Source organism: Chiloscyllium plagiosum, unplaced genomic scaffold (genome assembly GCF_037043375.1).
Source record: "Chiloscyllium plagiosum isolate Xiang-an unplaced genomic scaffold, Cpla_swu_hap1 HiC_scaffold_2, whole genome shotgun sequence".
In the NCBI taxonomy this organism is placed as follows: Eukaryota; Metazoa; Chordata; class Chondrichthyes; order Orectolobiformes; family Hemiscylliidae; genus Chiloscyllium; species Chiloscyllium plagiosum.
In genome coordinates, this window is record NW_028270140.1 from 70,070,557 (window position 1) to 70,086,097 (window position 15,541).

General features: G+C 40.4%; 1 protein-coding gene across 3 annotated transcripts in view; it reads left to right on the forward strand.

Annotated features, from left to right (window-relative positions):
* Window positions 1–15,541, forward strand: part of frmd3 (FERM domain containing 3) — a 218,879-nt gene that overhangs the window by 153,009 nt on the left and 50,329 nt on the right. For all 3 annotated transcript variants that reach the window (XM_043712851.2, XM_043712861.2, XM_087993336.1), the window contains one exon: window positions 2,130–2,193. In XM_043712851.2, coding sequence (XP_043568786.1) covers window positions 2,130–2,193 — 64 coding nt within the window. The remainder of the gene's footprint in view (window positions 1–2,129; window positions 2,194–15,541) is intronic.

Genomic DNA, 15,541 nt, shown 5'->3' on the forward strand with positions numbered 1-15,541 from the left:
CACTCAGCACACATCTGCAGGACCTGTGACCTGTTTGCAGCATTTTGACAATGACTTAGACCTTTCTAATTTGTTCTTTCACTCACTGCCACCAAGTAATATTCTTAGTCTTGCTGTGCTGCAAACAAAAAATTGAGAGTGCTTGAAGTAAGGAAAACATTAATGTTATTGAAGAAACATCTCTGTGACTGTATTTTGCTACAAGGGAGAGCAAGATCAAATGACATTGCATCATGACCTTTGATAATGCATACTATCTCATTGGCATATTGAACAGTCTTAACCTGTTATTGTAATATGGGTTTAATGCAAAATGTCTTAAATGTTGTTCTATATTATGTTGTGTACTTCTATGTTGTGAACCTGTATTCCTCACCACTAGCAACACATTTGGAACTCCTAAAGTGACATCTATACTCACATTTTTATGTGGTGTTATTTAAATAGCTACAGTATTAGCATAAAACTCACAGCAAGTTTTTGGTAAACCTTATCAAGGAGTTAGTTCATCTATTGCAAGAAAACTGAAGAAACTTGTGCAAAATAGGATGGTTTCATAGAAAGCTCTGGATATAAGAAATAAAGAAAAATAAATCAGTTGCATTTGTAGTTCCTTTGATTTCCTTAGGAAATCCCAAAGTGCAACCAATTAAGTACTTTTGACATGTTGTTCTCATTTTTAGCTTCCAAACAATGAAGCAAACAGTGTGCTCATCTGAGAAGGACAGTAGCCAGGCAAGTTGACCAATTTTAACAGCCTCCTGCCTATTTCCAGACCTGGGAAACAGGCAGTGAATGATTGCCTGGCCACTGAAATCAGATAGGATAAGGATGTCACTGGGGACCAAAGGAACTAAGCCCTGAAACAAAAGGATATTAAAGCTAAAATACTATTTGGTGGAGTCAGGAGAGAATAATGCTTTTCTAGGAGAGAACAAATGGTCTTCATCTCCAAATTTTAATTTCAGGGATCGTAATAGTTTGCACATGAAGAATAGAGAAAATCTACAACTCTGTCCTTCAAAAGCTGTTGTGGCTAGGTTAATTGAAAATATCAGAACTGAGATTGGTCGATTTTTGTTTGATAGTCTATTAACACTTATGGTATCAGGTTGTGTAGCTGGAAATAAGATAGATATCCAACCTAATTTAATTGAATGGCTGAACAGACGGAAAAGAGTGAATAGCCTCCTCTTATTTCTATATTCTTTTTTGGCTTGATATTTTTCTAAACTGATCATATTTTTACATTTCCCATGTGTGGAGAGTAACACATTTGATTAATTTTCCATTATTGTCATGCTTCTCATGTGTCGAGAGTGTGTTGCTGGAAAAGCATCTGAGAAGCAGGAGAATCGACGTTTCGGGCATAAACCCTTCATCAGGAATGAGGCTTGTAGACCAGGAGGCTGAAAGGTAAATGGGAGTGGGAGGGTGGGATTGGGGGGAAGATAGCTGAGAATTTGATAGGTAGATGAAGGTGGGGGAGAAGGTGATAGGTCGGAGAGGAGGGTGGGGTGGATAGATGATAGACAGGTCAAGAGGGCGGCGCCGAGTTGAAGGCTTGAGACTGGGACAATGTGGGGGGGAAGGGAAATGAGGAAACTGGTGAAATCCACATTGATTCTGTGTGGTTACAGGGTCCCAAGGTGGAATATGATGTTCTCTGACACCCGCACCAACCAACCCCATCACCCCATGGCTAAACCCTTCAACTGCCCCTCCTTCTCTGCCAAGGATGTGCAGATCCTGGGCCTCCTCCATTACCAAACCCTTATCACCCGACGCCTGGAGGAAGAACACCACCCTCTTGACCTGTCCATCACCTTTCCCATCTGTCCGCTTCACCCTCCTCTCCGACCTATCACCTTCTCCCCCACCTTCATGTACCTATCACATTCTCAGCTACCTTCCCCCCCCAACCCCACCCCCTCCCATTTATCTCAGTCTCCTGGCCCACAAGCCTCATTCCTGATGAAGGGCCTATGCCGGAAATGTTGATTCTCTTGCTCCTCGGATGCTACCTTACCTTCTGTGCTTTTCTAGCACCACACTCTCGACTGATCTCTAGTATCTGCAGTCCTCATTTTCTCCTAAGCTCCTCATGTGTTTTTTTCCTTTTTTTCCAGGTCTGATGTCAGCAAATTGAAATTCGATGGGAAGACATTTTATGTTCATGGTGTTCAGAAAGAGGTTAGATACTATATTGTCAGTGCACAATAACATGGAAAAGACAGGAAAAAAAACGATAAAGATCTAAAAGCCAACAAACTTGACTAACAAACTTGTTCTGTGCATGTCTTCTAGCATACATTGCAAATAACATTTTGTGTGTGAATATATGGGCATGTTTTCTCTCCATTAGGAACAATTATTAAAGTCAGCCTGTTTCTGTGGACTAAACCTCCAGATGCATGTCAGTATTTCCATCAGAAACATGTTTCAGAAATGTGTTTTCACGAGGCAGAAACTGACACCAAGGACTGTGTCTGCATTCATTCTCATTTTCACACTTGAAGCTGTTGATGAGCTGCTTAAGCACCAGTACTGCCAAACAAATCATAGCTATGTCAAGCAGAACAACTTTTTATCACAATCTCACAATCTTTCTTGATTAGAAACAAGATCAGAACATAAGGTCTTACAGAGCTATGTTTTACAAGGTGGGGGTGGTGGTGGGGGACAGTGTACTGCTCTCCTCCCCAGTTCCCATGACACACATTACAAAAGATCATTCCGCAGCAATAACATACGTAGGTAGCCTTAATCGAGAATGGGACTTCCATCCCTCAGAGAAAGAAAGTATTACTCTTGCAATCTGCTAGCTAATCTGATTTGTGGCTAAGGAGAGGAGTGGTGAGTGAAAACTGACAAAGGCAGGGAGTTGGGTGGTAACATCTTTGAGGGATGCTCCTGATGCACACAGAGCACCCCTGAAGTATGTATGCCCCCTTCCTTCCTATCTTTCAATAGTCTAATTAAAAAAAACCTACTCACTCATCTTCCCATGCCAACCACATTATGTTCACAGCATAAGATTAAGTACATTTTATTATGAAACTCAATTGCTGTTAATTATCATTTTAAATATGATATAGAGGGTGCTGATTTTGATGTTTTCCTGGCTTCATTTTTATAGGGAAGGTTCAGGGACAAGCAGGAAGGCAATAGGCTGGTCATTGCCCTATGTTATGTGTTCTCATTGAAAACCTCTCACAGGGTCCCATAGTATTGCGATGATGAAATAAAAGCAGGAGTCGGCCAGTGAGCCCATTGTGAAGTTTGACATTCAGCAAGCTCATGGCTAATATTCAAAACCAATTCTAGTTGCTTGCACTCTCCTCAGATCCACTCTTCATCTGGGGGACTTAGCTGCATATTGTCAGAGAAGTTGGATATTTGACAGTCTGCCCCCTCACCTTAGTCATTACTATAGATTGTAAATAGTTGAGGCCTAAGTATACCATACTAATTATATCAGAAAGTATTATATTTATTTCTACTCTTTGCTTTCTATCAATTAAATAATCCTTATTCCATGCTTATACATTACTCCCAATCCCTTGTGACATAATTAGATATCATAAACTTTTTTGCATGACAACTCATTAAGTGCTTTTGAAAATCTGAATACATTTCATTCATTGGTTCTCTTTTATCCAATCTGCTAGTTACATCCTCAAAGAATTCTTATCAAATTTGTCAAATTAAATTTATCGTTCATAAACTGACGTTAACTCTGCTTGAATATATTCCGATTTTCTAAGGGCTCCAATTATTCATAATTGATTATCTCACTAATGATGTTAGGTTCACTGACCTTTAGAACTCCATTTCCTCTCTTCATTCTTTCTTAAAGAACAGGGTTATGTTTGCTGCCTTTTAATTCTTGGAAACTCTTCTGGAATCTAAAATTCTGGAAAATCAAAAGCAATGCATCCAATTTTTAGGTTATGACTTTTTTTTTGGATCATAAGATGCAGATCATCAGGTCCATGCCACTTAGACTCATTAATTTCTCTAGGGCAAAAGTGAGGACTGCAGATGCTGGAGATTAGAGTCGGGAGTGTGGTGCTGGAAGAGCACAGCAGGACAGGCAGCGCCCGAGGAGTAGGAGAGTCAATGTTTCAGGCAAAAGCCCTTCATCAGGAATGAGCCCTTCCTGATGAAGGGCTTTTGCCTGAAATATTGACCCTCCTCCTCCTCATTAATTTCTCCAGTCAAGTTTTTTTACACTGATTTCTTTAAGCTCATTCCTTCTAGACTCTGTCTTCCTCATGACTTCTGGTATTTGTTTTGGCTTCAATAGACATAAAAATATGAAGTTTCATTCAAGAGGCAATTAATGGGAGTTGGGTGAATTTCCTGCTTTGTGCCTTTGCCTCTGGAGAAAGTGACTTCATTCCTGGAGGGTGGAAGCCATCTGCAGTCAGGGCAGCCAACTTGGACAAGAGGTTGGAGACAGCAAATGGACCGTTTGCTATAGTATTAGGCTGCTTAAAGAATTTTCATCAGTGCTGTGGGATTTGTTCTCTTCAGTTTTCATAAAAACTCTCGTCCTCACCCCTGACATCCTGTCACCACCTACCTCATTTAAGTTTGAGGAGGAGGAATTTCTTCACTTGGAGGATAGTGAATCCTTGGCATTCTCTACTCCAGTGGTTTTTAACTGGTGGCCAAGGTAAGAAGAATGCCGCAAAAAGTTTGCATCTGAGCTACCAACTCCTCCAAATCCTTGGTATATATTACTGAAGCTGGAAAATGTGTTGCTGGAAAAGCGCAGCAGGTCAGCAGCATCAAAGGAGCAGGAGAATTGACGTTTCGGGCATATTACTGAAGGCCGTGTCTGCTGAAATTTGTCACCATGCATGTTAAGGAGAATGGAAATCTACTTAGTCATGCAGCACGAGTCTTCATCTGAAAAGGCTGGGAACCAGTGCTCTACTCTTGAGGGCTATGGAAACTGAATCATTGAGTGGGTTTAGGATAGAAATCAATAGGTTTCTGTGATTAACAACATTAAAGGATATGGAGATAGTGGCATTGAGAAGATCAACATCTAGAATAGAAGGACAGACTTGCTCTAATCTAGACTCTGAATTCCAGCATCTGCAGTACCCACTTTTGCCTTGCTGGACTGAATGACCTACTTCTACTCCTATGGTCTAAATAAACATTATATACTTGACAAGATGGAACAGAAAGCCAGAATTGTTAATCAAGCAATGTTTCCTTTGGGTCTCATCCATTTCAGCACTCCAATGGATATTTGGGCTCTCAGCCAAGCCTCATTTATGGTATTGACACTTTAAAGAGCCTGGATGATTGACCTTTTATTGGCTTGCAGAAAGAAGAAAGTAGTGAACGAATGACTCGTTTTTATAAAAATCTTTTTTTACATGTCTTATTGTTGCTGCAGATTTCATTGTTTCTATAGATTGTATCGTGATTTGATCTGATAATCCTCAACTCCAGTTTCCTGTCTTTTCCACATAGCCCTTGATGCTCTTACTTATTAATGATCTGTCTATCTCAGCCTTGGCTATACTTAACAACCTCGCCTCTGCAGTAAAAAAATTCAACAGATTCATTATCCTCTGATAAAGAAATTCTTTCTCATTTCTGTCTTACATGGTAATCCCAACTCTGAGGTTATACTCTCTGGCCACAGACTTTCCTGCAAAGGGAAATAACCTGTCCACATCTACCCTGTCAAGTCCCCTAATAAATCTGTATGTTTCAGTAAGGTCTCCTCTCATTCTATTAAACTTCAATGAGTACAAGTCCAACCTGCTAAAACTTTCCTCATAAGAAAATCCCTCCATGCCCAACCTTCTCTGGACTGCCACCAATGTAAGTATATATTACTTTAAATAAGAGGACAAAAACTGTTCACAAAATTCAGGATGTGGTATGACCAGGTTCTTGTATAGCTTTGACAAGATTTTCATATTTTGATACTTCATTCTCTTTGAAATAAAGGTCAACATTCCATTTGCCGTTCCTATTACAAACTAACCTTGGATGCTACTTTTTGTCATTTTCTGTGTGGCTGCTTTGTGTAGTGTGTCTCCATTTAAATAATATTTGTTATTTATACAAAGTTACAAGAACACAAATGCTTGAAAATTTTGCTGTGGAAAGTAATGAACAAATAACTTCTTATGAAAAGATTTTCTTGCACATTTCATTGTCACTGTTTGGTTCATTATTCGATATGTTGTGTTGTGGGCAATGAAGTGCCATAGCCTAATATGGGGGTATGAGAAACCATGGGATTTGATTGAAGGGGGCATAGGTTGGCTTGGGGACATGAGGAACCATGATGAGTGATGAGGGAAGGTCAGAACATGGCTTGTGGACAGAGTGAGCATCATGATCCATAAGCCCTATAGAAACTGGCCCAACTCCATCAAAATTGCAAAGTTGTAGGCCATGCCTGTCTCTGCACTAAACCCGGCAAGGTTGGAGACCAGGTTGCCTGTTCATGCCATTAAACCAGCCTGCACCTTTGAATAGCCCTGGTGGAAATTGGAAACCCTGGGAATGGGATCAGGAAGCTTGAAATGAGACCCAATTGCCATTTTTAAAAAGGTTCCAAGTCTTCTGGCTCAGCAAAACTCCAGGCCTATATATTTGGTTAGTATCTCTGCCATTTCGTTATTCTCTGCTACAAATTCACCTGTCTCTGCCTCTAATGGACCAAAGTTTATTTTCACTAAGCTCTTATTTACATACTAATAGAAACAATCATAAGTTGTTTCTTTGTCTTTAGGTAGTCTACTGTCATTTTGTTCTTCTCTTACCTCATCAATTTCTTTCCTCTTCTTTGCTGAAACTTTGGGGATTCTTGTGTGCAGGGCTTATAAAGCAAGAACAAAAATATGAACATAGCTAGTATTAAAGAGATTTCTACTTGCATGTAATCTGCAGCTGCATGATCATTTTGATTCTATTAAAAATAGTTAATGTAACATACTGTATTGGCTTCTGATAATAAGAATTCCTAGTAATAAATTCAGTGTCCTTAATCTGTATCCATAATTTTCAACAGGAACTGATTTCACTTGTGACTTTTGCTGTCTGCTTATGCAGTATTATTACTGCATTACTACATGTTCTGATTATGCAGAGTGTCTCATCTATCAATTTAATTATGGATTTCATTTGATAACTGAACTAGTTTTATTAGTGACAATCAACACTGACAGTTGCTATAAATAATGAACTCTGTGTAGTCTTAGCAATTAGCCCATAATCCACAATGTGTCAATGCAATGATTCATATTGAAGTCATTTTGTGCTTTGATGACTAGAGTTCACTTTAATTTAATACATTATTTTGTAGCTTATGGAACAATACTATTTAAAAATAATTTGTAATGTACAGCATTTTAGAAGATGTATAGTTGTTTCCTGCAGTTGTAGTAGAATCTTTTAAAATGATGAATGTACTGTTCTATTCAACGAGTATTTAACAAGTTTACACCTATTACTCCATCTTTGCATCCTGTCAAGATGAGTGAGTTGAGACCAAAGAGGGAGGGATAAATGCTTGGGACTGCTTTGTTGCAATTCCTGTCTACTAGTTTTAGAATAATATTGATGCAGAGGTGCTAGTAATGAATTAATAAAATAAAACTAGAATTTAATTCCCTTTAAAAATGAGCACCAGAAATGCTTAGTCTGAAAATCAATAAGAGGCTATCCCTGCATGTGGAATTCCCACCTCCGTTTTTGTCATCAACATTTTAACTGGTGTGAGGAAGGAATAGAGTCATGACCTGATATGTATGGTGAGTGACATTAGAACTTCCTTTGTAGTCTTCTCAGGATTATCTTGTTTGAGTAAGGAATTATATTTCCTACTTTTTCAAATCTTCACAGTTATTGCATAAACCAAAAAATTTACTGTGGAATTGTATCAGATAGTTTCTCTATTTCCATACTAAAGATTGTAATGTATAAATAAACTATTGGAGATGTAGAGATGGAAGCCATATGACTGTGGCAGTCTAAGACGGTAATTTGTACATGATAGCATTTCAATCCAAATCCAAAAAAAAAGAAGCATATAACTGTAAGGCTTGAAGACCCTAATGACCACCATTGACAACACTGAACATTCCATCAATAGTTCAACATGCAGCTAGGTTAAACTGTAGTGGCAAATGCCACCAGCACCCTCCGTCATTCAACACTGCCATTCCACAAGATCTGCATCAGACTATTCCCAAGGATGCCATCTCCCGCTGTGGGATGACATGGTGGCTTAGTGGTTAGCACTGCTGCCTCACAGCACCAGGGATCCGGTCTGATTCCAGCCTCTGGCGACTGGCCGTGTGGAGCTTGCATGTTCTCCCTGTCTCTGTGTGGGTTTCCTCTCGGTGCTCTGATTTCCTCCCACAATCAAACATGTGGATTGGCCATGCTAAATTGCCCAAAGTGTCCATGGATGTGCAGGCTAGGTGGGTTATCCATGGGAAATACAGGATTATAGGGTAGGGGGTCTGGGTAGGATGCTCTTCAGAGTGTGGACCTGATTTGTCGAATGGCCAGTTTCCACACTGCAAGGAATGTATGATTCCATAACCTTTATACCTGAATGGGGTATTAGCTGTCAACCAGATGCTTAATAGATGGAATACTTGTGATCTCCTTTTGCATTCTCCTCCACAGCTTATCTGGCCCTCAGCAATGCAGTCCCACTTCCTCTTCCTCTTTTGTGCATCCTGTGAGAACGAGGGAAAGGGTAATGAAGCAGCTCTGTGTTGCACAGCACAGGGATTTTCCGCTGGGATTGAATTTGATTTCCCTGTTTGGTTGATGCTATCTCAATGACTTGGGCACATATTTCTCCAAGGGTGAGAAACATCATGCACCTTGTGACCCCAAGTGCTTTATATGTCTATGATCCACAGGGAGCTCTTGGTGAAAATCTTGCTTGTCTTACCAGTATGCAGCAAATCATGAAAATGTTTCTGGCACTGCACCCATGTACATCAGTGACCAGCTGACCACCTTCACAATCCCCATTCATACCTTCTTTGCTATGATTGGGGCAACCTATGGCCTGGAGGATAAGTATGACCCACCTGTCTTCACCTATGCACTAAAATCTTGAGCTCTCTATTGATGAACTGAAGGACTGGTATGTCCCTGTTTTCATGGCTGCTTCCATTTTCAGCCATCCTGGGATTGGGGCTGATGAATTCCATTTATTCGTATGTATGTCGCATTATTAACTTGGCATGATGGTAACTGATAGTCTTTTGTGTTCAGAATGTCAGTATTTTTGCCTTGTAGAGGTTTGGTAACCTCACTGTTACTGTATGGGTATCAGGGTGGGATGCATTGTGACTGAGCAGCAACATTTTAAGGGGACAGAGTTCCTTGAGGGGTACACATGCCTTGGTATCAGGTCAAACTTGGATAAATCAAGGAATTGCTCAGTTTCTCACCTCCTCTGCTGAGGTGCCAGAGACCAGGTAGTTGTAAAGAATTGTAGGATTGTAAAGAACTGTATAAAACCTGAGCTGAGCTGCTGTACCCACCAGTCGAAACTGAGGACTGCAGATGCTGGAGATTAGAGTGAAGATTAGAGTGGTGCTGGAAAAGCACAGTAGGTCAGGCAGCATCTGAGGAGCAGGAAAATCAACATTTCGGGCATGAGCCCTTCATCAGGAATCTCTGCTGTGTCCACTAGCACAGTTGTGTCTATTTGACAGGAGGAAGTCAGTTGAAGAGCGAGCAGCTAAAGACTGCTCTCAAGAAATCTGTGTTTCAGCTTCAAAGATAACAGATTAGTCAAGCACTGGGTTGGGAGTTCATTTAAAGTTTTTTCATACTATACCAACTTTTAAAGGGCAGCAGTAGATTACCGAATGAGCTAATCAGCAATGGGGCTCACAGTTGTCTCTCGGTGAGCTGTCTCCTCACAGAACATCGTACAATTTTTTTCAGCACTAAGATGGCACTGCTTGTGAGTCTTTTATCAGTCATGGGACAGAATGGATTCATCTGTGCCCAACCCAATGTCTACCCTCATTTACTTCCCCCAATGCTTCAGGAAGTGAGAGCCTTGACTCCAGGTTTTTTTACAGGAACAGCTACTCAAGAGGTGGTCAGAAACAGCTACTCAAGGTAGTATCATGATATTGGTTAATTGCCCAACTCCCCAATTCCTGGCTTCAGGACCACCAAGGTGAAAATCTTCTGAGGAAGGGTCACTGGACCCGAAAGTTAACTCTGATTTCTCTTCATAGATGCTGCTAGATCCGCTGAGATTTTCCCGAAACTTCCGTTTTTGTTTCTGATTTACAGCATCCACAGTTCTTTCAGTTGAAAATCTACATCCTGTTTCATTGGTGGTGGAGGCATAGATAGCAAATGCTGGTAGTTATGTTTTTTTTCTTGAGCATCCTACTATGCAGAGTTGAAAACCTACAGCTTTTTGTACAATCAGCATTAATTATGTTTGACAACTTTACCTCAAATCTTTTAATTTGCTTTCCTCCTGATTGTACATTCTCCTACCTTCCGTAAATGTAGCAACATTAACTTTGTAAAATTCCATTTCAATCTGAGCAATTCTGCTTTATTTTATTTTTCTCCACACTTGTGACCTTTTACAATTGTTTAGGCGATAAGACATTAGAGTAGAAATAGGTCACTTAGCCCATTGAATCTGTTCTGCCATTTAATGAGTTCATGGTGGATCGGATAATCCTCAACTCTGCTTTTCTACCTTTTTCACCATGACAACAGAGACTTTGTATTCATAGGTTTACTTCACTAAGCTCAAAAATAATGTGTTTATTATAAACAAATATATTCTTACAAGGCAAAACTCTGTATCAATAAAGCAGCTGCTAGGAGGTAAACTTTGCCCCCTTAAACATGCACAATCACGTGACAGACAAGACAGAACAACTCTATAGCGAGTAAGGGCAAATGGGAAAATACCCCAGTGGGGCCAAGGGTTCAATGTCAAAGAAAAAAAAGACTTTTCATAAGTCAGTCAGCTTCCTGTCATTGAAATCACAATTCTGACAGTTGTACAATCAGTGTGATCATCAAATCAGATGAAAGTCAACTAGAAATCCTGATATTTAAGTTTATCAGATTTTTATAATATTTTAGCCAAGAGAGATTTTGACAGTGGTTTCTGGTTTAGAACAAAATAGAGTAGAACAGCAATTTATTGTAATGTGTATTTTGACAAAACAAAGTGAAAAGTTTTATAAGTTACCAAACTATGGCACCTAAATTAATGATAGAAGTTATAAATAAGAAGAAACACATGCAACAGTCCATTACAGTTCAGTTAAAAAATCCTGGGTTTGGGGTACATTAGAAAACCAGACCAAAACAGCCATGCTTGACCAGGCCAAGACTACCACGCTAGGCCGAAACCGTCTTGCCACACCGAGACAAGCTCTCCATGCCAGGACTAGACCTCCCCACTGGACCATTGGAGATCCAGAAGCTGCCTCTGAAACAAGGATGAGACTTCTACGCTAAGATGAGACCTCTGCACCAGAACTAGACCTTCATGCCAGGCTGCTCGAATACCCAGAAGCCACTGAAGAAGACCACCATGATGGGACAGGACTTCCACACTGGGACAAAAATGCCACTTGAGGTTGAGGCCGTCCTTCCTGGACAAGACCTGTCACATTGGGAGACTGCCTAGCCAGGCACCAGGCCTAAATTGCCATTCTGGGCCATAAGAAGCCACTTGGTCTCTAGGCCTGGGATAGGGGAAGACACCTTCCAATAAAGTTGCGAGATGAAGGTAAAATATGATGGAAAAAATAGCAACTGCAGTCTACAGAATAATGATAGACAAGAAAGTCAGGGCTTCCAAGTCAGGACCCCTTAAAACAGTTTGTTGAATCTCATCTTTTATCTGTTCTGAAAAGTTTTGCTTCTCCAAAATCACTTGATTTGTTGTAAACAATGAACGAACTATAGCAGACTATAATCCCTTCAGTACTTATTGCAGAATATAACTCCCAGAAACTATACGGTAAACATCTTTTTTAATATGAAATGTCCAAACAGTTCCGTATTCCAGTTCATCACAGTCCTTATGTGTATATGTATTTCTAACCCACTGCATTCCCATGGGAATTGGTCACCCAACAAGACATTATATATGTGAATTTTCACAGCAAGTCATAAAGTTTTCGAGATGTACAGCACAGAAATGGACCCTTCGGTCCAACTTTTCCATGCTGACCAGATTTCCTAACCTAACCTACTCCCATTTGCTAGTCCTTGGCCCAAGTCCTAGCAGGATACTTGAGGATATTGAGACCAACTGAACCCATCCTCCCTCCCTCCCTCTCTCATGTCTTCCAGCTGTACAACAGCAATATATTGATATTCAACACAATGAATCATTCAAAATGCTTCACTGGAGCATTAAAACAAAGTATGTTACCAAGCTAAATGAGGCACTGTTGGTTGGATGACCAGTTGGTCAAAGTGGTAGATTTTATATTAGATTACTTACAGTGTGGAAACAGGCCCTTCGGCCAACAAGTCCACACCGACCAACCGAAGCGCAACCCACCCAGACCCATTCCCCTACTTTTACCCCTGCCCCTAATACTACGGGCAATTTGGCATGGTCAATTCACCTAACCTGCACATTTTTGGACTGTGGGAGGAAACCGGAGCATCCGGAGGAAACCCACGCAGACACTGGGAGAATGTGCAAACTTCACACAGTTAGTCAGTCGCCTGAGGCGGGAATTGAACCCGGGTCTCTGGCGCTGTGAGGCAGCAGTGCTAACTACTGTGCCACTGTGCCGCCCATAAATGTCTTAAAAGTGTCTTAAAGGAGGAAAATTAGGTAGAGGCAGAGAAATATAGACTGGGACGTCAAGATCTTGAAACCAAGCAATTGAATGCAAGGCCACTGACAATGGAACACTAATGATTAGGAGTGCACAAGAGTCCTGAATCAGAGGATCACAGATATTGCGGATGTTGTCGGCCTTGTGGAGATTACAGAGATAAGGACGTGAAACAAGAACGAGAATTTGAAAATCAAGATGTTGTTTTGGAGTCAATGCAAGTCAACAAAGACAGAGCTGATAGAATAGGATTTACTATGTGATAAGACTCAGACAACATGTTTTGGATGACCTCAAGTTTAGAGAAAAAAGAATTGGGCAGACCAACCAGGACAGCGTTGGAATAGACATCAGGAGGTTATGAAGGCATGGATGAAGGTTTCAGATAAGCTGAAACAGGAAGTCAAGCAACATTATAGAGGTGAAAACAGGTGTTCTTGGAAACAGTACAAAGATGACGTGGAAGCTCAACTCAGGATCAAACATGACACCAATGTTGTGAACAGAACAGGTTTATCTTAGGTTTGCTAGTGAAAAGGATGGGACAACTGAAAACAATGGCTTCCTTTTCACCAATATTTAATTAGAGACGATTTCTGCTTATCCAGCACTGGATGTTTGTTAAGCAGTCTGGTAAACTTTTGAAAAATGTATTTCTCCAACTCTGGGGTCAAATTCATCCAGAGAGTTATTTGGATAGCATGTTTATAGATGTGTATGGAATGAGCTGCCAGAAGAAGTGGTGGAGGGTGGTACAATTTCAATATTTAAAAGGCATCTGAATGGGTGTATGAATAGAAGGGTTGAGAGGGTTATGGGCCAAGTGCTGAAAAATGGGACTAGATTAATTTAGGATATCTGGTCGGCATGAACGATTTGGACCGAAGGGTCTGTTTCCGTGCTGCACGTCTCTATGATTCTATGGTCAACAACAGCTTAAGAATATGTTGAGAGAGGGAATGGGTGACTACTAAACAGTCACAAAGGACCAGGCAGATAATGCAGGAATACCCTGAATGGATCTAGCTCCAACCACTTCTAAATACTGATGAGGGTGATATTTAATCTCAGGAGTCGGGCGGGGGTGGCAAACATGAACAGCCAATACTCCACAGCAGAACCAATATAGGGAGAAAGAGGATGTGGTCCTGAGGTCAGAATTTAGGGAACTAAGGTGAAAATGATCAATCAGGGTCTTAAAAGTAGCAGTCTCTGATTCACTCCCATGCATAAGTGCCAAGAACAAGTGTGTACAGTAAAAAGGGAAATAAGGCGATTGAATGGGTGGGTGGAAATTTGGAGCAACGGGTATGGCTTTGGATTCTTTGGATATTGGGACCAGCTTTGAGGCAGATGGCACCTGTACAGACAATATGGGTTACACCTAAACAGAGCTGGGACCTGGAGTTCATTGTGAGTTGTTTTGGTGCTGTTAGGGAGGGTTTTAATTAAGTTGATAGGGAGGTAGAGATCTGAGGATAGATTCAATTGGGACAAAATCAGAAATAAAAATAGAAGGGAGGCAATTAGTGGATAATGATAGCTCAGTGTTACTGCTTACAGACTTTTAAGATACAGATGGGGAGAGGTTTACAAAAGAAGGGAGCTGACAGTTTTGGATCAATAAACAATTGCAGCTGTGAGAAGGGATGTTGTGTCAGAAGGATCGTCAAACGAAGCCATATGGATTGACCGAAGGAACTGAAAAAGGACAGTCATATTGCTGAGGTTATATTATCCAGCCCAAATTAGCCTGAGAGCAAAGATATAGGCATATCTCTGATAGGTTCAACAAAATGGCAGTAAAATAACAGAATTTTAAATATCCTGATATTAACGTATAGTTTTGGCGTGAAAGGAATGGAGGAAGCTGTATTCTTGAGGTGCAACCAGAAGGACTTTTTTGTATAAACTACTTTGTAACATATAGTAAGTCCAACAGGAGAAGGGCAGTTTTGGACTTCTAGTAAGGAAATGAAGCTGGGAAGGTGGAAGGAGGGGCACTGGCAAAGTATTTTGATGATAGTGATCATAATTCAGTTAGTTTTAATATAATTATGGAAAAAGATGCATAAAAGAAGAGGTTGAATTCTCAATTGGAGCAAGGCCAATTTTATTAGGCTGATTGAGCAAACATTGGCTAGAAACGTCTACTTAAAAGTAAGTCAGTGTCCGATCTCAGTAGAGATTCAAGGGGATCAAAGTAAACATGTTCCCACAAAGAAAAAAGGTGGGACAGCCAAATCTAGAGTTCACTGGATGTCAAGGATCTTACAGGAAATTAGGAAAGGAAAGAGAGGGTATTAAATAATATTGACAAGTAAAATCAAGGTGAACTCAAAACGTTTTATCAATACATTAAGCATAAGATGATAATTATGGAAAGAATAGGGCCCATAAAAGACTGAAAAGATACCCAATGTGTAGAGTGTAAGCTGCTCCTATGGTTCTTAAAGAATGCTTTGTGTTTATTAATAAAAAGAAGAGTGGTGCAGATATTGTATTTGAAGAGGGGTTAAAGTATTGGGTGTGATAAAGGTTAGGAGAGGGGAATTATTAATGGAATTAGCATCCTTGAAAGTGGATAAATCATAGGTCCAGATGAAATGTTAAAAGAAGTTAGAGAAGAAAGGCAGAAGGCCTGAACATCTCTTTCCTATCCTCACTGGATATAG